The sequence below is a fragment of the Mesoplodon bidens genome, assembly GCF_964165515.1.
Source record: "Mesoplodon bidens genome assembly, chromosome: 4".
In the NCBI taxonomy this organism is placed as follows: domain Eukaryota; kingdom Metazoa; phylum Chordata; class Mammalia; order Artiodactyla; family Ziphiidae; genus Mesoplodon; species Mesoplodon bidens.
The window spans coordinates 90,477,803-90,505,237 of record NC_138160.1 but is presented as its reverse complement, the minus strand read 5'-3'; the positions used below and the strand labels follow the sequence as shown (position 1 = coordinate 90,505,237).

Below are 27,435 nucleotides of genomic sequence, written 5' to 3'. Positions count from 1 at the left end.
TAACGAGGCCAAAGACAACAGTCTAAAATCACGTACTGATACTAAAAGTGTTTACTGTGAATGCCTTATTAAGATGAAGACTGTTATTTTATGCCTACGAAACTGGCAGCTGAAAGTGGTCACAGATGTTCACAATATGCCAAAGTTCATGATTACATGTAAAAAATATACCTTGAGGATCTAGGAACTTAAAGTATACTACTTCATAATTAAGACATAGTTGCCTGTATTTCTCTCATGAAAAAACTTGTATATCTCACAAAGGTATGACAAAGATGTGTGTGACCAATAATTGGGTAGAGAAGGAGAGGCTGAGGAAATATATGTTTTTTTGTCCATGCTATTATGAAATAACAATTGTTATTTAGAGAACATATGTATTGATTTCAGGGGCCTACTTCTGAAAGTACTGGCTGATTCTGGGTCCCAAGTGAAATGTAAAAATTAAGTTTGAACATAAAAACATGAAGGATATTTTTACTCTTTATGACTCTTAATATAGTTAATTAGGAATACCTTTCTTAAAACAGTAATCTGTAAAAATGAAAATGTAACAAGAGTTGAAGTATGCTTTGTATGGATTAACATTAATAATTTATTATTATTTTAGGTATGACAAACACACAATATATATATGTCTTCATTATGTGTTGTAATAAATAGCAGCAGAGATAATCCCCAAAGGCAGATAACCTTAAAATGATCTGTATTTAGAATTTTGTACTGGCATTCAATACAGATGTGTGACAAAGCCTTCTTGTTTCCCCAAAGTGATGACATTGAAAGATAAAAGTACATATAATAAATGCCAATAAATATTTAAAACACTGTAAAAAATAATCTCAGAATTTTGCCAGTTAAGAATTCAGGGGTTATTAATAGGTTTCTATGTGTTGGAAGTATGTGAAAGGGTAAGAGTCTATTATAATCTTTTCTGCTGGCTGGTGGACCCCACAGCGACCTTTCAAAACAGAGCCTGGGATACTGTTCCCCCCAGTCTTCACATTGCTAACTCCTTCAGTTTTCACCAAAATGAATAATTCTCAGAAGTCTTTCCTGATTCCCCATGTAAGTAGATTTTCCCTTCCCACTTCCATACATTTATTCTCATCATTGTATCCTGTTTGCTTCCATCACAGCTTTTATCACAACTAGTGAATACCTAATTATGTGTTTACCTTGCTATCTGCCTTCTGTACCAGACTATAAGCTGTATAATTACAAGGAGTGATATAGCCAGTACCTAATACAATGCTTTGCACAAAATAAAGACTCCAGTAAGTGTCTGCAAGATGAAAGAAAGTAGAGAGTAGGTTGGAGGAGGTTTGCTTTATTCACTGTAAGTTCACAGCTGTGAGAAATGGCATAGGCAGTGAATTCTGATTCATTAATCAATCCCTTTATTAAAAATGAAAATTATCCAATTACTTTGACTTAGAAAATTTTCCTGTCCATGCTTGGGTTTTGATGGGCACAGCCCTGAAATCAAGATCTCAAACTCTCTTTTCTTCAAGCACCTTCTGTGTAGTAGTTCCATATATAATGGCTAAGGTGAATAAGTAAACAGAGGATAAAAGCAAGGGAGTACTGCTCCTATTGCTCTAGCCCTTCCAAGAGGAATGGAGCTGGACTGCTTTAAGATCTAGCAAGCGTGGGAAGCTGCAGGGCCTTTACCTCAGAACGCACATATAATAGGGCCCAGATGACTAGACAACTGGGTGCAAGGGTGGGGGAGAGGAAGTCCCCCTTGGACTTAAGTAGCTATCCTAGACCACATGGTGGATGTTTAGAGGTATTTTTCTGTGTTGTAAAGGTACATCAGCAATTATTTCCAAGCACATAACTGTAGTTTTCCATAGAGAATTCAATAAAAGTCAGGGAGTCTCTCAGACTGAAAGTATAGTTTCTGGAACTGAGTCAATTACTGGCTGCATCAGGAAAGAAACAACAGCTGTAGATATGAGGTTCTGAGCACTAAGAAATGAATGAGCCATCCCTGGATGTAGCGGTCTGAGCCCTCACTGTTTCATCCTTTCTGACAAGTCAGAAGAACAAGGAGTCCTAGAGGTGATGCCTAAGAAGAATTTCCAATTTAGGAACAAGGATATTAAGGACAATGTGTGGTGCTGTTACCCTAAAACTGCTACCTCTCAAGTAACAAAGTCTTCCATGAGATGATTTATAATATAAAACACTTGGGAATATCAGATTTTAGAAGAAGTACATCAAGAGATTAAAAAAAAAAAATCCAGGGCTTCCCTGGTGGTGCAGTGGTTGACAGTCCGCCTGCCAATGCACGGGTTCGTGCCCCGGTCCGGGAAGATCCCACATGCCGTGGAGCGGCTGGGCCCGTGGGCCATGGCCGCTGAGCCTGCACGTCCGGAGCCTGTGCTCCACAACGGGAGAGGCCACAACAGTGAGAGGCCCACGTACCGCAAAAAAAAAAAAAATCCAGTAGTTCCTGTCTGCTACTTTAACATTTTGAAAACAATATTATTACTACTAATACTAACTCACACTGATGGAGTGATTAGAATATTCTATGCACTGTGCTAAACACAAAGTTCACCAAAATTCTATAAGTACTGCTATTATCCCACTTTTACAGACTGTGTTATATGAGTTGGGGGGGCTGTTATGTTATTTAAAAAATCTGACTGTAGTAAGAGGAGACAATAAACTGAACTGCAGATGTTTTTACAGTCTTTGAATATAATTCACCTGTAAGAAAAACTTAGTAAACTTATTTACATAAAATCTTTAGCATGCATTTATAAGATGCTTAAATCACTACTTTCACAGTGCTTCTTACTTTATGGTTATACATTTATCCAAACAATGGTTCACAAATCATTTGAATCCAGTTTTGTATGTAGGATTCTAACATATATATGAGGAAAGGACAGCCAATAATTCTAAATATTTATCTCCTGAGGTATTAGGATCTTGAGAACAGTAAAGTTTACCGAAAGAAAAAAAATATTTGATTTAAGACTTTCCCTACTGAGTAGTAGTCAACTTGTCTTAAAAGGAGAACTCACATTTCTAATCTTATATTTTCTTCCTATTAAATGCTTTTCTCCCACAGGAGGTTAAGTAATTGGCTCAGTCACAGTTTTGAGATCTCAGTTGAAGGCTGCTGTCCATCACTGAAGGTGGTAAAGAAAACCACCAACAAAAACGTCTGTAAGAAAGGACAGAGCAAAATCTTATAGATGACAGGTGTTATGTTTCTAAGGAAAACTGATGCCTTTCTGAACACAGAGGAAGGGAAGGGAATCCACACAGTGATTTTTAGGAATTTATACAGGCATCTAATGAAAAATGTCTTCCATTTCACCAGTGCTCAAGGTGTTCATACTCTGTATGAATTATTGGTCTTTTGTACAAGCCACCGAATGGAAGAATACTGCTAATAATTTTCCCCTGCATTTTGTTTCTCAAAGCTTTCAAGTTGGTTATTATAACAAGGATAAAGGAAACTGCCAAGCACCTAGTTTTCTGTTCCTTTGAAAGGTTTCTGGCCAATATCACTGCTAACCTAAGCCCACAAGAGTAACTTATGGGCTTATAGAGATACTGACTGAGATGTTCTGAGATGACTGAAAGATTAAAATGTTCTTTAGCTAAAAGAAGCAGTGATGAAAATGTAAATTAACCTTCTTTTGCCTAGCAGTTATTGATCAAAGTATTAAAACTTCAGTCTTTACATATACCACAAAATGGTTACACAGCTTTTAATTGAAAAAGTAAATGTGAATACAATGTTATTAAGTGAAGAAAATTAGGAGAAAATATTTGAAAGATGTTTTTCATGGGTTTAATTAACTATGTCAGGTATACTTGGGTATATATACTCCACAAGTAGTATGTAATACTTTCTCTTTTTATTTCAACACAATAGCTTCTAGGTCTGATCCTATACAATAAAAATAATAATGTTACCTATTTGTATAGTTCACCATTTATAAATAACTTTTATTTACATTAGCACATTATCACTTAGTCAGTAAACATTTGGTGACTCCTATTTGATGCAAAGTTCCTTTGCTAAGTGACTGGGAGACAGAGCTACCATCAATTTTCACTACTGAGGGAGCATATCAGTATAATATATAGCTAATTGTTACAAAAACGTAGGCATCTGAAAACCCTACTCCCAGGGACCTCATCTTACTCATGGTTTCTCAGCACTGATATTTTAAATTCACAAAATGATAAATGTACATTTATCCCTACCTGAGTATATAACTATGCCCGTATGATTTATAAGAGCTTGATATTTCCTTGTTTGACATGCACTTGTAGAACTGTATACATTAAAAGCACATGGGAATCATTATGTTGTAGTCAATGATACTTCTGACCCATAGAATTTCATACAGTGATCTCATCCATGTATAGAAAAACAAGCTCAACGCTTAATGGATGACCTTTACCATTCTAGGATGTTACCCTGAAGGGAAGAAAACTTTTCTGTATTTGTAACATTATGAGCATAATGGAGTTAACATACTACACCTGAGGAAGAATCAGTATTGTCAACAAAGTCCCTTAAAATAAAAGTAAAATCCCAGATGGTAGATAAAATGGGAACCGAAAAGCCTGGACAAATTGTCTCACAACAGGTTCTCATCCAAGAGTTCTGATGTATATTGACAGAAGGTAGCTAAATCTTTTATCATAAACCTTGAAATTCCATTCATCTTATGTTCTGACATTTTTAAAAAGCCTGATCACATATGGATATACTTTTTCTTTATTTACTTCACTTAAGTCCTTCCTCTGAACTGCTGAATAATTTTCACTCATACAAGAAGAAGAACTGGAAAATAACATTATGCTTAAAATGCCATTTGTCTTCACTCAAACTATGTGTTTGTCTACTTACACAGAGTGACACCCCAAAGGCAAAATGCAATGCAAATGTTATATGTGTATGAAGACAGGATGCATCAGTAATAATTATCTTGAAATACGGTTGCAGCCTACAATCAAGGACATCAGCACACGTAGAATGTGAATATCCATTTGTTTCTCAGAATAAGGCAAAACTGTAACATTTTAAACAAATAACTTGGTTCAGATTTGATTTAATTCAACGGGTATGCTATAGAACTGGAAGAGTGATTAATTTCTTAACATTTTACATAACAAACACATTGTCAAATTATACTTGCAAGCAGAAATAAAGCAATTTGTTGACAATGTTGTTTTGTTTTGGATCATCTGACATTCTCTTTGCAAAGGGAAAAGAGAAAATCTACAAAGCAGTCAAAGCTTTTACCAAGGCTAAAGCTAAAACAATTCCATTATAACTGATATCTACAGTCAGCAGTATTACATTGTTTGTCAGCACCTATCAGCAAAGAAAACTGGTAAAAATCATATTTCACAGGTTTCCATCTCTCTAGTGCAGTTTAAGTATTTTTGGAAGTGTGGTGACCTCTTCAGGACACCAGTACCATTGGTCTGAGATCTGTAACTTACACAGGGTTCTAACACATTCTCTCTTGCTCACTCATCTGAGCTGATGGAAGTCATGTTTCCTCAATTCATACTACTTTATCTGACTTCTTTTGCAGCTCATCATTTTCCATGTTACAGTCTGAATTTAGAATTCAGTTTAGAATTCCCTAACAGAACTAACAATTGCACAGAGTAAACCAACATGGCTTAAGAAAGATAAGAGGAGGAGTAAGAAAAAAGGGAAGAACTTATAGTCATATTTTTGTATGGTATAGTCTTACAATTTTGAATTATAAAGAAAAAGCATCTAACTACAAACTATAAAAGTACCACAAACCACAAAAAGTCAGTGGGAGCTGAAAATAATAATCCTTCCAAAAGAAGAGGAGTCTTTCCTGGCAAAAACTCCTATAAAATCTGTCTGGGGCTTCCCTGGTGGCGCAGTGGTTGGGAGTCTGCCTGCCGGTGCAGGGGACGCGGGTTCGTGCCCCGGTCTGGGAGGATCCCACATGCTGCGGAGCGGTGGGGCCCGTGAGCCATGGCCGTTGAGCCTGCGCGTCCAGAGCCTGTGCTCCGCAACGGGAGGGGCCGCAGCGGTGAGAGGCCCGTGTACCGCAAAAAAATAAAAATAAAAAACTTTAAAAAAAAATCTGTCTGGTAGAGTACTAATAAACCTTACTTATAGAGATGTCTAAATATAACTTGGAGTGTTTTCATAATCTTAGGGTGAATAACCTGAATATAAGAAAACCATTATTATAAGTGAATCTTACAAAACTCCTAGACGTAGAGATACTTTGTTAATGTGCCACTTACTTTGCTATGCCTGCATAAGCCTTTTTCCACTTACAACTGCCAAGGCTGGTTAATATGTATGATAGTATTACTCGGAAAACATCTGTATTTAATTTGGGTCTGAGATAAATGACTCCTATCAATAAATCATAAATTGTCTTTAATTTTTCACCTTTTTTCCATGTCTACTACAGTTTAGGCCTTCGTCGTATTTTTGCCTAATTGGTCTTCCTAGTCTTTCGTGTTCTAAAGCAGGGGTCCCCACCCCCGGGCCACGGACCAGTGCTGGTCCACGGCCTGCTAGTAACTGGGTTGCACAGCTGGAGGTGAGTGATGGGCTAGCGAGCAAAGCTTCATCTGCTGCGCCCTGGTGCTCCCCATTGCTCGCATTACTGCCTGAACCATCCCCCCATCCGTGGAAAAACTGTCTTCCACGAAAATGGTCCCTGGTGCCAAAAAGGTTGGGGACCACTGTTCTAAAGTTTTATTAATACTGTTAGGAAAAAAATTAAGACCTTCATTAGCAATAACAAGCATTGAATGGCTACTATGTTAGGGCCTGAGACATTAAAATAAAATAATTACTTCATAATATCTTTATAATGATAGTTAAGAGTTAAACTCATTTTTAGGAACAAATATCTATTGGCTCATCTACTAAGAACTGAGGAGGTAGAAGGAGGAAGGAGGGAAGGAGTAAAGAAGGAAGGAAGGAAACAATCAAATAGCTAACAATGTAGCTGGAGAAACAAGATATTCGTTTTGGAAGGTAATAACACCCAGATCAGACAACGGGGATGAAGAGGAGAAGAAGCTGGTGGGGGGAGGAGGATTTGAGCCTGGTCTCAAAGGAAAAAAGAGATAGAAAGGCTTAGAAGAGGGATGTAACCCTTTTTAAATGTTTGACCCACAGGTCAAAGCTTTATTGAAACACAGTCATGCTGTTTAGTTTACATATTTTCTGTAGCTGCTTTTGTCCTACAATGCCAGAGTTGAGTAACTGTGATGGAGATGACCTGGAAAGCCTAAAATATTGACTATCTGGCCCTAAAGAAAAATTTCTAGAGCAAGGATTCATATATGTTCATCTAATCCTTTTATTATTCTCAAAAATTTCAAGTTAAAATCCTGTGTGCCACCAGTCAGAATGGCCATCATCAAAAAATCTACAAACAATAAATGCTGGAGAGGGTGTGGAGAAAAGGGAACCCTCTTGTACTGCTGGTGGGAATGTAAATTGATACAGCCACTATGGAGAACAGTATGGAGGTTCCTTAAAAAACCAAAAATAGAACTACCATACGACCCAGAAATCCCACTATTGGGCATATACCCTGAGAAAACCATAATTCAAAAAGAGTCATGTACCACAATGTTCATTGCAGCTCTATTTACAATAGCCAGGACATGGAAGCAACCTAAGTGTCCATCAACAGATGAATGGATAAAGAAGATGTGGCACGTATATACAATGGAATATTACTCAGCCATAAAAAGGAACGAAACTGAGTTATTTGTAGTGAGGTGGGTGGACCTAGAGACTGTCATACAGAGTGAAGTTAAGTCAGAAAGAGAAAAACAAATACCATATGCTAACACATATATATAGAATCTAAAAATAAATTTTAAAAAATGGTTATGAAGAACCTAGGGGCAAGAAGGGAATAAAGACACAGACCTACTAGAGAATGGACTTGAGGATACAGGGAGGAGGAAGGGTAAGCTGGGACAAAGTGAGAGAGTGGCATGGACATATATACACTACCAAACGTAAAAGAGATAGCTAGTGGGAAGCAGCCGCATAGTACAGGGAGATCAGCTCGGTGCTTTACGACCACCTAGAGGGGTGGGATAGGGAGGGTGGGAGGGAGGGAGACGCAAGAGGGAAGAGATATGGGAACATATGTATATGTATAACTGATTCACTTTGTTATAAAGCAGAAACTAACACACCATTGTAAAGCAATTATACTCCAATAAAGACGTTATAAAAAATCCTGTGTGCAATATTACAGATATCTTTATATGCAATGAGGTCTTGATATTAGCATATGAAAAATGAGGGAGGTAGTACCATTCACAGAATATCACTTTAATAAAGGTTACTTCTGTCTATTCAAACATCTGTAGTGTTGTACAGTTCAAAAGTGACAAAGGAAAAAATTAAAAACTGAGCTATTAGGAACCTTAAAAGAAATTAGTGATATTGAACTTAGTCCTGGGTGTGCCATGCTCACCATCTGCATTCATGGTAAGTTACAAAAGACATGGCTTATGCAATCAATCATATGAAAAGTCCTTGTGCCTCCAAGGGATGAACATTAACACAGTGGGCAGGGAAATGAGCACCCATCACTGCCTATAAATGGCTGACTGTGTGCACAAAGACTTCCATGTCTAAGAATGTCCTTCAGTAGGAACCATCATTACCACATGCACTGAGAAAGTGTAAGGGCAATACTATCTTAGAAATGCCATTCTTATGCCTCTGATCATATATTTTTCTATGTTGATGTCTCGCTTCACCTGTTACTTATTTCCCATGGCTTTTCTCTTGCATATTAAATAACTTAGCATTAGATAACATTTTGAGTATATTATGCCCTTTGGAGCAAATAAGGGGAATTGACTTTTTTCTACCAAGTACCATTATCAAATAGTATTTTTAAAAATTGGGTATATTTTGTGCTGCAAAATTTTTAAGATGCCCTAACTAATAATCTACATTTGATTCTTTAATACACACATTACTCAGTTGTCCTACATGCCAGGCACTGTGCTACCTATGGGAATAAGGCCTTAACATGAAGGAAATACAGTTTCACCCTTTAAGAGATTCACAGCTTCTGCTGTGCACCTGTGTATGTTTAAAGCAACAATATTTAAACAACTTCAGAAGAACTGAGTAATTCAAAGAGAAGAGCTTCAAATAAAAAATTTAAGTAAATTTCTGATGCCCAATAGGTGAAAAGAGATTTCCTTCAACAGATACTGTTTGAAAGTGGTGGTTCTCTGACCTTCTCATCCTGTAATATAAAAAGCTTCCTGAAATATCCAGTGTCCCTTGTTTCTTAAAGTTAAAGAAAATGAGAAAAAGATATATAAAATTCACACCTTTTTTGTATCCTTTCCTCTTGCTTAATTGAGGACCCCTGATATGTCCAAGTCATAGGTGCACAGGCAGAAGATGCTAGAGCAGATCAAGCTCAGGCAGGCAAGAGTAAACCACTTTTCAGCCCAGCAGTGATGTAACAAGCCCCCTCACATTATTAACTCTGCAACTGTTAACAGCGATTGTGGAAGATGAGCATTGTATTCCAGTGCCACCAGGCTGGTTTTAGATTCAGCAGTGACAGAAATCTATTCTTATTTCTTCTCAAAATCTAGGGGATTCTAGACCATGACCATGTTTTCTTGCATTGGGAAAGACAGCTGGACAGGCAGATGGTTCAGGAAAGACTGGCAGATGAATCAAATGGCAACAGATATCTATGAAAATATGAACGTTTCATGCTATGGAGAGGCAGTATATCTGATATGTCAGATCAGAAAACTGCCTGTCTGCTCTTCCCAACAGGGTACAGACAAACGGCCACATGATGAATAGGAAGAACCTGCACTGCTGAAAACTGCAGTAAATGTTCTTCTGCATTAAATGTTCCTTTTTAAGCAATATTCAAATATTTCATAAAATGGTTTCAATTCAGCTCAAAAATAGGGGGTTAATAAAGATGATGGGGAAAGGCTAATTCCTCTCTTTTATAAAGAAAAGAACAGACATAAATACATCAGGTAAAACTTTTTCTATGTTGTAGTGTTTTTCTTCTAAATAAATAAAGCCTTGAAAATGGAAAGAGGAAAATAAGAGAAAAGGTATATACAGTCAAATAGCTCTGGGCAGTGACCTCTTTCAGTAGCCAGTTTGGAGCAGTAGCCCAGGGAAGGCCCACCGAGATGGCTAGCACTGGCTGCCAATTGTAAATTTTACTTCAGACCACTATAGTTGACATCTTCGTCCTTTACTGTAGCTACATAGAGACCACACTGTAAATACAGAAGAATGATCACTAGCTGCTTTTACCTCATTCAAACCTTTTTTACTGACAAATTTAACCCATATATTTTTTTATCCATCTTTGTTTTCTTTCATCTAGTTCTAATATGCCTTGGTGAACAACACCTTCTTCCTCTGTAACTAGACAGTCATTTAACACTAGGTATCATTTGAATTGCCATTTAGTTTTCTCAAAGGCTTTCTTATCTCTTATTTTAATTTAACCTTATAGCCACTGATTGTGAAGTAGGTATTGTTAATACTCTCTTAACAGAGGAAGGGAGAAAATCTGGATATAATACACTTTTTTCAAGATAATTTTCTCTTTTAATTTGTTTTTTTTTAAATCATAGAAAAACTAGGGAAATGTCTTTATTTTAGGTAAACCAATATACATGCCTTGAGATGTGAAAAAAACAACAAGAGACACTTTCGGTGTTGTCACTGTTAAATCCCAGTCATTTGAGAATAGCACAAAGCTGTATTCTGCGTACACGTATTTCATTGTTACATTGTTTCACATGTTACAGTGAGTTCTATTGGCCAGATAGCAAGACTCCCAGAAGCAAACCCCCTTACTCTCCTGGTTTTCTTCCCAAAGAAGAAAACCTTCCAAAGGAAACAGGTTTCTTTCTATGAACGGTGTTTTTGTAAATTTCTTTCTTTGACTGATAGTTTGTTTGTACAGAATTAGGGACATTTTTGAATAGAGTGAAAAATATTTTTCTCCTTCATTTTCCAGTTGTCATTGTTATTTGTGGCACTATAAAGTTATCAAGGATGAAATAATTTAAGATCTTAAAGGAAACACTTTATCAGTGAATCCTTAAGTAAGCAAATAAGTTAAATAAACAAACGTTATTCTAGAGCCATTTTACTGTCAAACTAGATTAATAGTACTAGAAATGACAAACATTGGGTACTACCATCAAAAGTTAAAAGTAATATTGAAATTGCCCCCTCATTTAAAAAAGCTAGGGGCAAAATGAACTGATAGTTTTTAATGAATGGTTTTAAAAAACCACATATATTTTTCCATGTTCTTTTCTTACCCTCAAATATTTCTTTCACTGATTCACGATTAATTCAAAGTTTCACTGATTCACTCATGCATTTATTCATTCATTTTGCTTTAATCATTTCCACATTGTTTATCTCCATGTCAGACCTTTCTCTTCAGTTCTACTTCTAAATACTCAACTGCCTTTTCAATATCTTCACAAATATCTTACGGGCACTTCAGATTCAACATGCCTCAGAATAAACTCATTATTTCACCCCCCAATCTCCTCCCTCCACAAGAAAACCCCCAAAACCGAACAAACCAAAAAACCGTGCTCGTCTTCCAGTATTTCCTAAGTCTAGAGACCTATCATCCAGCTGCACATGGCAGAAACATGGAAGATGTCTTGATACTGACTTCCTTGAAAGCTTCCCTTCCCTGCATTCACTCTTCCCTCTAGTCCGGTCCCCACACTGCAGCCAGAGTAATCTGCATGGAACATGAATGTGATCTCTCCTACAAATAGATAACTAATAAGGACCTACTGTATAGCACAGGGAACTCTTCTCAATACTCTGTAATGACCTATATGGGAAAAGAATCTAAAAAAGAGTGGATATATGTATATGTATAACTGATTCACACTGCCGTACAGCAGAAATTAACACAAAATTGTAAATCGACTATACTCCAATAAAAATTTAAAAAACAAAAAAACAAAATCCCTACAATGGCCTCCATAGCTCTCAGGGTCAGGACCACCCTCCTGCACCTGGCCTACACCTCACAGGGTCTGGCCCCTGCTACCTCTCTGGTCGCATCTCAAGTCACTATTTAACCTAGTCATAGTCTGATTACCTTTCACTGTCTTGAAAGGCCGTTCTCCTTCCCACCTCCAAGCCACTCTCTCCCAGTTGGTTGTTTCCTCTCTCCTCTTCCATCTTCCCTTAGTTACTTAACTTTCGGTTCAAATGTCATTTCTTCAGAGATGCCTTCCACAGCCTCAGGATGGGGTCATATCCCACTTTAAAATGCATTCTTTGTATGAATATCTGTTAATGTATGGCTCATTCGCTAGACTTTAAGCTCCTCAAGGACAGAGACCCCATCTGATTTGCTCAATTTATTATTCCAAACACCAACCATGTGCTTGACACATAGAAAGTACTTAAGTAAATATGTGATGACTTCAATTGAACTAACATTATGGAACACTTGCCCTTCGACTGCTTTTCAATACCCAGATGCTTACAAAGTAAGTGGATAAAGTATTCTTTAATAAAATTAGAAGGGAAAAGTAAAATGTTTAAGTTCTGCTAAATATGGTAAAAGGTCAATTTAGAAATCCCTTGGGAATTAAGCTTATTTTTAATACAGTCAGTCACGTAAAAGAAATTCAATAAATTACCCCAATATTTGTTGGGTGGCTCTTGCAATTTAGACCGCTGTATGCTATTTTTTAAATCTCTACTATAAAAGGCCTTTGGAAATCCTATTCTTGTCTCTTGTCCACTCCCTTCCCCCAATGTACTCTTTAACAAATTATCAAATATCTTTCACTTCTCTCATATTCCTTGAGAGTAGAGAGCATGACTAAAGAGGGCCTTTTACAAAGAAGGCATTCAATACATGGTTTTGCATTGATTTAACCCATGGAATATAGACAGGCTTTAGAAATTATGAATAAATTGAGGAATTTTACCAGGCAAGCTTATATGATATCAAAAAGCAAATATATAGACATCTCAATAATTGTTTCTACTAGGATATGCATTTAAGTATAAATTTGATATGAAAATTATAATTTTCTTTCCTTTACTAATATATATTTGAAAAAATAGTCTTAAAATTGATATGGCACAATGTGATAAAAAAAGAGTGAATTCTTAAATTACACACCATTTATGTTTTCATTTAATTATGAAGAGGTTTATAGATTATTTGTATATCATGCCATATGGTTATGTCCTACCTTGAGTTTTAAAATATCTCAAATAGCAGACATAATTATTTTAATTTTTTTCTTCATTAATTTATGTAAGTAAATAGATGCCTAATTTTTAAAAAGTATAATGGGAATTTTAAGAATGAAGGGAGAAATACTGTTCACTGAGAATTAAAGTTACTCATTATATACTGTCTTAAAAGGCAAGGAACTAAGTACCTCTGCACTATTCTAGCCATTCCATTCATATTCTTTCATTATTTACACAATGAATGGACAGAGGACACGTAAGGGAGAAAGAAGCTAAATGAAATATGTGCCTATTGAGCTCTCTAATACATAATAATACATCTTATGTTTGCTGCCCAATTATTTCAAACTACATGTTAAAAATTAATACTTTCTGGCATGTTATAAACTACTGCTGTTTTCTTAAGCCCTGATCATTGTCTGCAATAGGACAGGGTCACTATAAAAAATAACTACTGTTAGATGAAAAAGGGATTGAAACAGGATAGTATTCACCTTCTGCGACTCTTGGAGGATGACAATATCTTCAGAAGAGCACTGACATTGACTCACTAAAACTCTGGGGTGATCACATTCACACAATCAAAAAAATACTCTGAGCATCCTAAAACCTTCATTCTGCCTCACAACAGAAAAAGAATTTTGGTCTGTTTGTGTAACACATACTGGTTTGCATCACACATAATTACTTCTTCATTTATGCAATATAAAGAAATGAATCAGTGAAAAATAAAAATGGAAGAATAACATTTAGGGGTGAAACAGTTTAGGATTATTTTTCCAGAAAGTTCTTAGTCATCTAATGGCATTCGATTAGTACTTTGGACAGCAGATAAGACCTATTTCATTTATTCATTAATTTATCCACTTATTCATATATCAGATATTTGTCACACTCTTACCTTTTGAAAAGTACCCAGTGAAAAATGTTCACAGAAAATTTACACTATTTCCTTCCCCCCAAAAAAGCAAATCAAACTGTGCAATAAAAAATGTTCAGTATTAAAAGGTCAATTTGAGAATACAAAATAGGGACGTGTTTCTCTTCTATAACAATAAAAATGTCTATTCATAAGAAGTATAAATAAGTGTACCAGACCACAAACAGTAAGTCTCTAAGCTATTTTATAAAACTTTGATATTCATTATAATAGAGGCCATTTAATTTTACAGTACATAACCTTACATTAGAAGGAAATGGCCTTTGTTCAGTAAACAAAATAGCAAGTGAATGACATCTTCTCTCTTGTGTCGCTTTAGTTCTACAGATGACATTAAACCTCCAAGAATCAGACTTAAACCATTAACTAGCAACATTACCAAGTTATTAGGTTAGGTAAATAATAATTGTTTTCTAGCAACATTACTGAGTTATTAGGTAATTATTAACCAGCAACATTACTGAGTTATTAGGTTAGGTAAATAATAATTATTTTCATACACAAGTCATAAAACCAGAGACCCGGAGGAAAATATAACCCTCTATAAATTATGTATACATTTAATTTTACTTATTTCTTTAAATCAATGGGTCTGTGACCTAGGATACTATTTGCAAGGTACCATTCTTAAAGATCTGTATCTTATTTGGAAAACATATGTCCAATTAAATGCAAAAAATTGCAGATGAGATCTTGAGGTTACTTTCTTTTATTTTTTTCCATTACAAGAAATATAAGATTAGTGTGGGAAAGTGAGAATGCCAGAAGGAGTGGCGCTCTGTCTACTCTTGGCTCTGTCACTAGCACAGTTCTCAGCATTTACTAGGCTCCCAGTAAAAAGAAAACTACGTGTTATGCTTTTATTTGGCTCATTATAGTTTGAAGCAGTCATGTTTGAATTACTAGAATTACAGAAAACAGAACATTGGAGAGTGTTTTACAGTCACCTGACTTTATGAGGAAAATAATACTGGAAGATCATTGTTTGATATCTGCACAAATATGAAGTTATCTTTCACTCTTTCTTTCACTTACATATAATGTCTAATATCGCAGCAAGTCCTGATGCTCTACCTTCAACATTCACCCAGAACCGACCACTTCTCATGTTCTCCACCACTACCCTCCTGGTCCAGCTCCCCTGGTCTCTCACTTCAATTACTGCAATAGCTCTCTAACTGGTCTTCTCGTTTCTGCACTTGCCCCCTTAGAGTCTATTTTTTAAAAAGAATTTCAACTAATCCTTAAAAAACCTGGGACAGATCAAGTCAGTCCTCAATGGCTCCCATCTCATGAAGACTAAAAGCAAAGCCCTTTCCATGACTTATAAGATCTTCCTGTTCGGGCCACCGCATAACCGTCTAACCTCATTTTCTGTCTCCCTTGTTGGACTTCTTTGGACATACCTGGCAGGTACCTATCTCAGGGCTTTTTGTACTTGCTACAAAGTTGCTAAAGTTTTTCTCACTGATATTCACAGGGCTTACTCCTTTCTCTCTTCTGGAACAGTGCCTACCTCTACCTTCCCATTCCCTTTAATCCTATTTTGTGACTCTCTTAACATTTCTCACCATGTGGAATATTTTATATTTACTTGCTTATTCTTTTTTAAGTGCATTTATTATCTGCTTCCCCTCTCTTTTGTAAGCTCCGTAAGGGCAGAGTTTTGTTTATTCGCCACTGAAGGGGGAGCAGAATTTGCAGCCCCAAAATATGCCTTTTAGGCTTAAGGATTATTTTGAGCTGATTTTTTGAGCAGACACAGGAGAAGCTCTGAAAACTGAGTAGTTGCCCTTTTTAAGGGAAATTTCCATTTGTAAGGGTGTCTCCCTCTCTACCAGGAAGAGAGGGATGACTAAATCTCTAAAAACTCATCAATGGAGAAAACACCGACTTAAATCTGCATAACAACCTTACCCTTGTTTACTGTGCTTTTCCTGGTAACTTCCTATAACTGGCCTCCCCTCTTCCCCAACATCTTTCTTTTGTCTTTAACTGGAGGTGGTATTTAAGGTGGTGGTTTGGGCCATTTCAGGGAGTTACTCAGTTTTCCTGGGTATCTCCCATGTATATAGGAGGTGTACTTGTTATTAAACTTCTGTTTTTCTCCTGTTAATCTGTCTTTCATTACAGGAGTCTCAGCCAAGAACCTAGAAGGGCAGAGGGAAAATTATTATCCTCCCCTATACTGCTGTAGCCATAGTATCTAGAAGAGTGTCTGGCCCACACATACTCAGGGCTGGAAACACATAGCTAAATGTGTAATGAGAGTAAGGTAGCAAATTGTGGAGAAAAGGGCTGGAGATAGAGATGAACCACCTGGAGATTCCTAGGCTTTAACTTTGTTTTTTCTTCAGGGTGAGGATGTGGACTTATTGGCACCAACAAGAACCAATAGAGCCCAATGTTTAAAATATCACATTCAACAAAATCACACAGATGTATAAGTACTCCGTGAATAGTGTCATAAGCTCCACATTACAGCCATTAGTAAGAAAATGAGTGTCTCAGATTCAACAAGGCCCTATCCTATGTAGACAGTGTCATCATTAGAAACTCTGGGGACCATGGTCAAGTGAATGGAGATATCCTGCATTTGTTTTTGCTTTACGTGGCCATTTTCTTCTGAAGTTTCTGCATCCTTGGCTAAGTAGACAACTGAATCTAATCTTACAGTGGTATGGACATGAGTTGTCTATTCCTGCTAAATTGTGAGCCTCTTGAAATGCTGTAGGGATATTTCTTATTGGAGAGCTTGGAGATACCCTCTTCCTACTCAAGTGGCCTTGCAGTGTCTAACCCAAATCAGTGTGTCAGAAAGAGTATTATTATCTTCAATTTATATTGGAAGAGACAAAAGTACAGTAGATAACTTCATTCATTCATCCATTCAACAAACTTTTACTGAGCACCAAAACTAGATACTGGCAACTGTTCTCCGTATCAAGGAATGAACAAGATAAAGCCAGTATCCTCGTGGAGCTTACATTCTAGTTGAGGCAGACAATAAAAAGTAAACCAGTACTTTTTTATGGTTTCTATGTCTACATGTACCACTGTTATACATATACATATATTTATATATACACAGTTGCATATGTAGATATAAATAAAATAAATGTAAGGTCATGATAAGGACTGATGAAAAATGAAGCAGGGTAAAGGTTACAGTGAATGCTGAGGTAGGGGCGGGGAAGGGGTCCAAAGTCACACAGTTGATGTGCTACAGGGCCAGGATTCAAACACAGAGCATTCCAGTGTCAAATATGTGGGCTTAACCACTATGCTGAAGCTGTTAAACGGCTCTGCAAACGCTAGGCTTCCAGGCTGTTAGAGCTGGCAGTGCAGAGGCAGACAGTCTGACTGGCACAGAGACACTTGAAAAGGGAAATCTGTGAATGAAAAGGCTTTCTCATTGTGCTTTTGAATTTCATCAAATAAAAAACATATTTAAAGATAATAATTGGACAAAACCCCTAGTAATTCTCAATATTAGTGAGGTGAGTCAATGCCCAGTAAATGGCTCAGGCTTGAGTTCTCTAGTTCCGTATGTTGATCGCTCTGATCCTGCCTCGGAGGCCAGAGAGTAGGAAACAAACATAAAAAACAAAAAAAGCGAGCGAGAAGGTTAAGCTTGTTTCTATGTCATCTGTGTTCTAATGGATTCCTCAGAAGCCAGAATTTCTATTTGACCAAGACTAATTAGGAAAAGCTAGCTACTCTAGCATAAATCAGGTTTTACTTTAGAACCTGAATTCAACCAATGGTTACCCAAATACCTGGGGTAATCATGAACCCAACTCCACAGTTCTGGGCTTAATCTCCGGTCTGTCGTATGGATGTGGTGTGAGCTAGGATTCAAGGAGACTGCACGACCACCTGCAGGAAAGAGTAAACCCACCAGCCCCTCACCAAGGAACTGGGTGGGGATGAATCATCCCAGAAAAATATGGAGTTAAGACTTGTAAAGCATTCTCTTATCTCTACAATGAGGCTTTCTCTAAATCAGCATTTATTAAATGGTTTTAAGATTTGCTTCATACAAGAGATGTCCACATGGCTGCTTATATTCACAAAAGGGAAGAAACTGAAAAGTATATCTAACACATAGTTTAAGTGTTTTGCTTAGTTTCACAGCCTTTGTCATTCACTTGATCTAGACTTGGGTCATCCATTCACCAGCTGTATGACATTGGACAAGTTACTTATCTTGATGGCTCAACATTGTTCTAGTGTGAAATAGAGATAAATGGTCATAGAAATATGAAGACTAAATAAGATAATGAATGTGCTTGCCCAAGAGGAATCGTTCAATAAATGCGTGGTAGCCATCTTTTAGGGAGCCTGCTATGTGTTCCATCCTCTGAGAATTATCCCCTCACACACAGTAACCAGCTCCTGTAGGTCTATGTTAACAGTCATCCTGCTGACTTTTCCCTTGTCTAGCCATGTTATTGATTAAAACAGGGGTAGACACCTAATATAAACTGGGCCAATCAATTCTTTCTGTCAAGAATTTGAAATGAGACCTCAAAGAGTAATTAATTATCTGCAGATGAGGGGCTTGGAAGGTTGTGACTCGAATGTCACTTGAGGGACCTTTGCACATCGGGGCAGAGGAATGTTGTCTTCAGAGCAAGAGGGAAATGAAATAGCAACATAGCAAGAAGAAATAATGAAAGACCAAGTGAACACGGAGGGTAAACAGAAAGAGATGCTGCTTTGGTTCCTGACTGCTTCCCAGTTCCTAATTATAATGACTGCCAGAGCTGGCTGAACTTCCTGTCTTTTGAGTTCTGTGAGGTAACTCTATTTCCTTCTAATAAATTTCCTATTGCTTAAATTAGCTTAAGCAATTTCTGTTATTTGTAATCAAATAGGCCCTAAGAGAAAATGGAAACCAACCATTTGTGTTTGTTTAATGTAAAAGATCACTTTTGACATTCTGAACCAGAAATGTACTTAATGTAATTAAGTGAATAAAAGTCAGAAATAATAGAGAATGATGTATAGGCCAATTTTCCTCTATCATTTCTATGTAACATAAGACAAGGCTAGCCCTCACTAAACCATGAAACAGTGCTCATGTACTCCTATTCCCTTCTTCCCCTCTCTTTTCACTCTCAAGGACTTTCATTCCATTTACTGGACTGAGCTGAATTCCTGAACAGTGTCCTACATATGCTGCATCTTTCCTACCAGTAACCATAAATCAAAACTCATCCGTTCTCTGACCCTTTACCCCAAATCCATCATTTCTGTTTTCTAAGAAGGCAGTTAGATACTCTGGTACATTAACTCAAGCCAACATGTTAACTGATTCCAGTATAAGAGAAGGCCTCCTTTTTCATTCCTGGAAACATACATGTGACTTTAGGAAAAAATCCTTTAATTAAAATGAATGAAACTAGCGATAGGAAATTCTGACACTGAATAATGTAGCAGGATAAATAATTTTTAGAAAGGTGTTCCTGTGAATACCAAACTGCTCTAGAAAAAAAAAAAAGGTTAAACTAGAGGAGGACCATATATTTTTGAGACATTTAAAATTACACTCCTCTTTGTACTGTAGCAAAATTGGTTTAGAAGCTAAAAATAAAAGTACAGCTTAATATATTCAAAATTATAATCAAATGTTAGAACAAGAAAACCAGTCATAAATGCTTAGTCAACTAACTGAGATTATCACATTTCTATGCTAATCCTGTGTTTTTAATTAACAGATAAAGCAGAAGGGGGTATCTAAACAATAGTGTATAAAAAATGAAAAAAATTTTTAAGCTCTAATTAAATGGGGAAGCAATAACAAAATACTGCTGCATTTCAGCAACTGTTCATTAAAAAAACAACAGAAAACACCTTGGTATGTCTTTCTAAAACTACATTTCACAGGCTTCAGCATCCTCTTCTGTTTTTACTCATGACCATAAAGAGTCCAGATGTTGATTATAAGCTGAGCCATCACACCAAACACCAGCTGGCCTTCTGCCCTGAATCTTCTAATTGGTCAGAAGATGCATTTCTTATGGAAAGCAGCTGAGTCCAGTGTAGTGATTCAGAGTGGGGCTCTCAAACCAGAGTGCCAGGAGCCACATCCTGGATCTGCCACTTTCTTTTAATATGATCTTGGGCAAGATACTCAACCTCCCTAACCATAAGTCTCCTCATGTTACAACAAGCCCAACAATAGTACCTACTGTTGCCTTGAGGATTCACTCATTCACCTTTAAGTGCCAGGCACTGTTTTAGGCTTTTGGAATCCAAAAGTAAACAATATAGGTAAAAATTATTGCCCTCCTGAAGCTTAAGTTCTCATATATTGAATCAAAAGCACTTAATTAGCATAATGCCTGGTACTCAGTAAGTAATCAATAAATGTCAGCTGTTAGGCTCATGAATACTTGATTGAGACAGAACAAAACACTGGAATGGGAATGTGTCATAATGAAGTCAGCACATCTAAGACCTAACAGTGGCCCTGCCACTAATTCTCTAGGTGACCTTCGTTTAATCTTTCTCAGCCTCAATTACTTAATCTGTAAACTGATCTTAAGATCCTTTTTATTAAATATATGGCGGATCATAAGACACAGAAAAGATGAAGGGTTCAAAAACACTGAAGAAAATATGCAGATACATTAAGCACAAGAATACTTTTCCACTACATTCAAAGTTTAGGAAGAACTCAGATGCTAGTCAGTTGCATTTAAAAAATAAAGAAAACTCTCAAGAGAGTTTCCATTTTCAAGGGAAAAATGTAAATGATCAATATCATACCATATCTATAGCTTCATGAAATATGAAATCACAAACAACAAAAATAAGACAGAAGCTACATCTTACATTTATCTTAAAAAGTACACATGCCTAAGCCTTATCAGAAATCACTGGATGAAATAATCTTCTTCTGGAACATATGTAAGTGAAATGTAATATTGTTCCTTTCTGGGCAATCTTAGCTTTCCTAAATTGTTTTTCCAATGAAACTTAAAAATAAAATTGGTCCCATACCTACACCTTTTCACAAGATTATAAATTTTTCAAGATTCTGTAAATTTTGTTCAAATTACTTTCCTTTTTCAGTTAAAAACCACAGACTTTTAACTGTCTTAAAATTATCTGAATGTATGGCTAGATATTCCCAAGTTTAGCCAAATTAAAGGGTATACACAGCCCTTGGAAAGAAAGACCCTGTTTATCTGGCTCAGCCCAACATTCCCTGGTATTCCCATTTTGATAGTATTATACTCTTCGTAGTTCCATGATTGTCATGCTTTCTCATGAAAAACATAAATTTGCTTTCCTCTTTGCTTCAGCTAGAAAATTCTTTCCCCTTCTATTCAATGATACACTCAAGTCTCACTCAAACAGTATCATCTGCAAAACTTTCCCTGATTACTCCCCACCATAGCTCCCAGACTGACAGGTCATATTAGACCCTCTTGATATTACTCCCATGGTATCTTGTACACATTGTCACTAAACTGATTATCTCTTTGCATTATTATTGTTTTCTGTCACATCCATCTGAAGGCAGGGATCATGATTCTCATATTGCTTTCATCCTGGCACAGAATAAGCTAATGTTCATGTTTTTGAAGTGCCAGAAATATCATTGTTCTCAATGGATAAGCAAAACATTTAGCAAACAATAAAATATTTGCAGTCTTATATATTTTCATTTGTAGAGTTATTAATCTTACTCCATAACAAAGAAGCATCATTGTGGTAGAGTAATCAAAAATGAAGAGGAATCAGTACAAGAGTTAAAATAGAAAAAGAAATCATATTCTATAGTACCTCTCCCAAGATACCTTTTCTGGCATTGACGGTGACATACAATATCATGAAATGCAGAAATGCTTCCAAGACTCCCAATAGATTATGGTCTTTAACTCAAATACATGGCAATCAAGAGTTTATCCTTCCTTTACTTTCCATGGACAAATAAAATACATGGCACAAAACCAATTTTTAAAAATAAACCCAAATAAAAATAAATCTTGTAGTAGAACTCATCAGCAATAAAACCATAAACACCGTTACCATTTAAATCTAATATAATGTCAAACCTCAATCCACTTAACATCAAGAATCATCAGGTTTAATACTTCTTCCAGAGTGACAACTAGCAATCTAATAACACGCCACTGTAAGTAAACATACCCCTGCAAAGTTTATCAGTGTACTTCAAATATTTGTATGAAGTACAAGTAGGAAAGAAAATTTCACATTGGCTTATAGAATAATTATAAAGAAAACAGGGTTGATTACAACTAAACTGAAACACAAAATATCCAACACTCTCAAACTATAAGCAGAAATAGTTTCAATTAGAAACTTATTGTATCAAGAGAACACTCCTGGAAGTGAAATGGAAATTACAACAAGAACGCTTTCCAAAAAAGCATGCCATTTCTTTATGCAATTATTTGTTTCCATTTTATAGCTGTCATACTTGTTTACCTATAATGAAACATTGCTCTGCTCTTCTCATAGTAATCAAAACAGTACAACAAAGCTAAAGAAAGAGAATATGTCCCCCAAAAGTTAAGATGATATTCTGGGGAGATTCAATTAGAAATATTTTCAAGTTCTGAATTCCAGTGACCTCTAATCAGTGAATGGGATAAAATGTATAAGTTCATATAAAATTTAAAGCATATTTAATTTTTTTTGCTTTGATTTGTAGGACAGAGACTTTAGAATTCATAGACATACATATATTTTGGGATGTCAAGAATAGAGCTTGGGGCCTTTCTTCATTACTTGAAAAATGAAAGGAAACTTTTAATCACGTTTTAGAAATTTTAAATTTTGAAATACCTTACTAGAAATTTTTCCAATGAGGAAAAATACTTTTCACTGTAGTGTATACTATATACATATATAGTATTTATATAGTTATGTTATATTTATACTATATAAATATATATATGATATTTCTTAGGAGAAAAAAACATATAACATGTCTTGAGTATATCTATTAAATATAAATCAATTAAAACTCCACTGCAATTACTACTGCTACCACAGAAATAGTTCCACAGAAAGACACAGAGGAACACAGTCCTGTAGCACAAGTCACTTCCATAAAAAATTCAACACAAAGAATGATTTACTTTCTCAATATAGAGTCATGTATTGGTGAGGTACCAAAAAGGAAGAGAAAACAATTGAATTCATCCAAAAGAACATTTACGTTAAGACTGAAGAGGAACAAAAGATCACTGGCTAGAGAGATCATAAAATTCATCCAGTAATCATGATTAACAAGAGAAATAAGAATAACAAATAGTTTAGAATGTATCAGTGGAAGTGATTATAGAAAAATATTATATTGTTGTTATAATATAGCTAGTAAGGAAAATCATATCAAAAATGTATTTATGAAAATAAAGACAAAAAGAAAATATTCTATGTGACAGATGACAAATTTGGAGTTTTTGTGTTAATGCTTGTCAGCACCCTGACAGATATGACTAATCTATCACTGGACTCTTTGTCACTGATCCTGGAATCCTTCTTAATGCACAACACAGACAGCCACTACCAATCACTGAAAGTCGGCACTGAAACCTATTTGTCAAATCTGCTCTCAGCAACATTGTTCAAGATGTTCAATCAGGAACCTTACCCCCAGGCAAATAGTACAGGACTATGTACAATCTTCTAGGATATGTGGTCAAGCGCGGGTTGACTTTCAAAAATTTGGAAATGCATGAAAATTCTTAAAAACCAAAATGGGAAAATAAAATTACAGCAGATAATGTTATGATTCTGTAAGTGGGATAAATTTTTAAAGCTAACTGCCATCGGCAATTTAGAATGGTTTCAATTCTCATGATAGAGGCACTTAAAGAAATACAATCATCCATTTGCAAGAAAAGCAATCACTAAAGGCAGCAAGAAATTGAAACAACAGTTCCCTCAACCACAACACACCAGAAATTAAAGACTGTTACTGGTAACTGACATTAAAACAGTTTCAAGAATGTATATTTATTATGGCTTAAAGCTATAAATAGTCTAAGAGTTAAAAAAAAATCTGAGACATGATAAAAACTGCAGTAGAGAATGTGATAACCAAAGTAGCTTTAACACCTGAGCAATCAAAATTATAGGTTTTCTCTAAATAAAGGGCAAAATCCTTAATTGTTACTTTTAACATGAAGTAATGAAATTAGTGATAATGCAATTCTTGTCCAAAATTAATTTTTTTAGTCTTCACAAATATATATTACAATGTGATTTGATCTACATTCATAGAAAGTAAATACAGTCTATATTCATAGAAAGTAAAACAGGAATATAATAGTAGCTTAGTTTTAGTTGTTTTAATTTCCAGAAAAATAGTATCCCTATTGAAATGTATTTTAAAACATGCGACTGTTGAACCATATTTGAAACATAAGCCATAATTTTAGTTTCAGAATAAAACTGAACACTAAGCAAAATTTGGGGGGGGGGGAATTAAGTAAAAAATATTCACTGAGATCAAATAAATGTATATTTAAGGTGCATATAACTTTGTTCTGCTGCAATTCTATGTTGTACAACCTCACAAGAATATGAAGTCAAAGGCTGCATAATGAAGCACATGAGAGAAAAATATACCTCAATAACTAACCAGCTTAAAGTTCACAATGGTTCAATCTGACAATGAACCTTCCCCACATTAAACGGTATCATGTGCTGTTTCAAGCAAATAAAAACTACATCAAATCCCCCACTTTATTTTGCTTATATACACTTAGCCATATTTAGGATCTGACATGAATTCTGCAAGAGATCTTAATTTGTATTCACACTTAGCAAAAAAAGATTACTTTCAGCTACAAGCAGCTAAAACCACAATCTATAAAGCATTAAAACCAAGTTGCTGGTCTTGATATAATTAGAGAAAGTTTGCTAAAATCTCCTTTGAAATAACTAGTGTGCTCAAATCTTTTACCCTTGGCCAAATTCACTGTCATGAATTGTTTTACTAGTAGGATTTTCTGTAACTTTATAAGTAATTTCTTTGAAAAAGGAGAATAAGTAACACATGAAACAATCTTATTTGGCTATAAGTTTGTAGCTGCTTATATGAAATTAGTGATAATGACAAGTGACTTACTTGTGGTATATCTTATCACTATGCCATTCATGATTATAATAAAACAAATTTTAATTAGTAAGTCATTGTCTAATGAGGTATACTTACCCCAGGAAGACAGAAAACAAGTGTTTCTGTAAACTAAGTAAGCAACTGTCAAAGAATGCTTTCACACAAAATATGAAAACCAACAAGAAAATACATGTTTTGTGAAAGAAATTCACTGCTTTATGATAGCAAGTATATCAGTTTTCTAATACCCTATTAATAAAACTGGAAAATATTTTAAAAATATTCTCCTTACCTGTGTATACAGTTTTTACTCTCAAGATAGGCCATACCAGAAGCAGCATCTAATGAAAATTTCACTAATTGTTTGAGTTTTATTTCATCCTTCTTCTTTCTCAGAAAGGACAGGAAATCACCTCCTAGAAGAATTGACAAATGAACAATGAGACAAGATCATGATGAAAGTCATATTTATCACCTATTAGAGACACCTGACAGAACAAAAAGCATTACACATTTAACCATACTTTTTGCCCATTTCATTTAAGGTGAGGATAAAAGAAAATATGAAAAGAACACATCTTATTAGAAAGCAGACACCATGAATTTTCTTAGATGCAGTTTAAGTACTTTAAGTGCTTCACACTGTATATTACCCAACACATAATAATATTCAAAGACATACTCTTTCCTCTGTCACAATTTCTCACCAATTTGCCTGGATAAAATTTTCTAAGAAAATTTTAAGATAAAAAAATTTTTTCTAAGATAAAATTTTCTAAGAAATTTTATTTTCTCTAATACCAAATAAAAGATTACAATGATTATGAGTTAAAAAAGTAAATGATATCGAATTAGTTATCAGATTCAGTGATTGCTTAAAAAATTGAGATTATTAACAACACCATCATTAATAGTAGAGGTCAGACAGGAAAAAAAAAAAGAAGACTATGATTTTGATAAGATTTAGTTGCTGAGTCAGATTGCATTTTTGTGCATCAAATGAATTCCAGTGATGACTTAGAGAAACTCCATAAAACAGCATGGTCCAAAAAAAATGTAATGCAAGCCCCATAGTAATTTTAAATATACCGGTAGCCACATTTTAAAAAGTAACAACAATAAAAAGGTGAAAGTGACTGAAATAGTATGTTTTTTCTTTAGCCCAATATCTATAAAATATTATTAAATCAACATGCATCATTACAAAATTATTGTGGACATATTTTACATTTTATCATCCTAAGTCTTTAAAATATGTTGTGTATTTTACATGTATGGGACATCTCAATTTAGATGCAAATTTCCATCTGAAGTATTTGATCTGTATTTAGATTTCATCAAATTTACAGTTAAAAAAGTAGATTCACATACCTAGGTTGTTCCAAACATACTTAACCTTTTCTAATAACTGAATCATGTTACTGGAAATTAAATTAAATTTTAAAATGTAAATCAATTAAAATTAAATGAAATTCAAAATTCAGTTTTTTAGAAGCACTAGATACGTTTCAAAAATTCAAGAGCTCAGGAGCCACATATGGCCAGTGACAACCATGTTAAATAGGGTAGCCTTAGACTGCATTCACTAACAGCATGGCATTAAACAATTTCCTTGTTAATGTATAGTGTAATGTATTGCATTATTAAACAAAACAAAACAAAACCAAGTTAAAGTATATTAGGATGAATGTTCTCTAAAAACAGTCATCCCTACTTTCTCTTTCTATTAGGCCCTCTGATATTAAGCCAGAATTTTGCAAGAGGGATTAACATTTTAATTGTCATTTCCTGATGTTTTTGATCCTCTTCATCAGGGATCTAGGCCTCCTTAAATAGAACAACTCTAGAGATGAAGACTTAATGGCTTTTCCTTTAATGAGAATACCTAGAAAGTAAACACCTGCCTAACTCTCCTTAGAAAGTTCTCTTTTTCTAATCTCTTCTCCTATTCACAAATCAGTATTACAGAAATGTAGGTGGACTATTTGCAAAATCACTAAGCTATATGCTTTAAAAATAATCTTAATGGTGTCAGATAATTTACTTTTTTTCCTGTTCTTTTAAAGAGAATATCAAATTTATTACTAT

General features: G+C 35.3%; 1 protein-coding gene across 4 annotated transcripts in view; it reads right to left on the bottom strand.

Annotated features, from left to right (window-relative positions):
* FER (FER tyrosine kinase) overlaps positions 1-27,435 on the bottom strand; it is a 481,592-nt gene that overhangs the window by 89,923 nt on the left and 364,234 nt on the right. For all 4 annotated transcript variants that reach the window (XM_081230856.1, XM_081230854.1, XM_081230857.1 and 1 more), the window contains one exon: positions 25,640-25,763. In XM_081230856.1, coding sequence (XP_081086982.1) covers positions 25,640-25,763 — 124 coding nt within the window. The remainder of the gene's footprint in view (positions 1-25,639; positions 25,764-27,435) is intronic.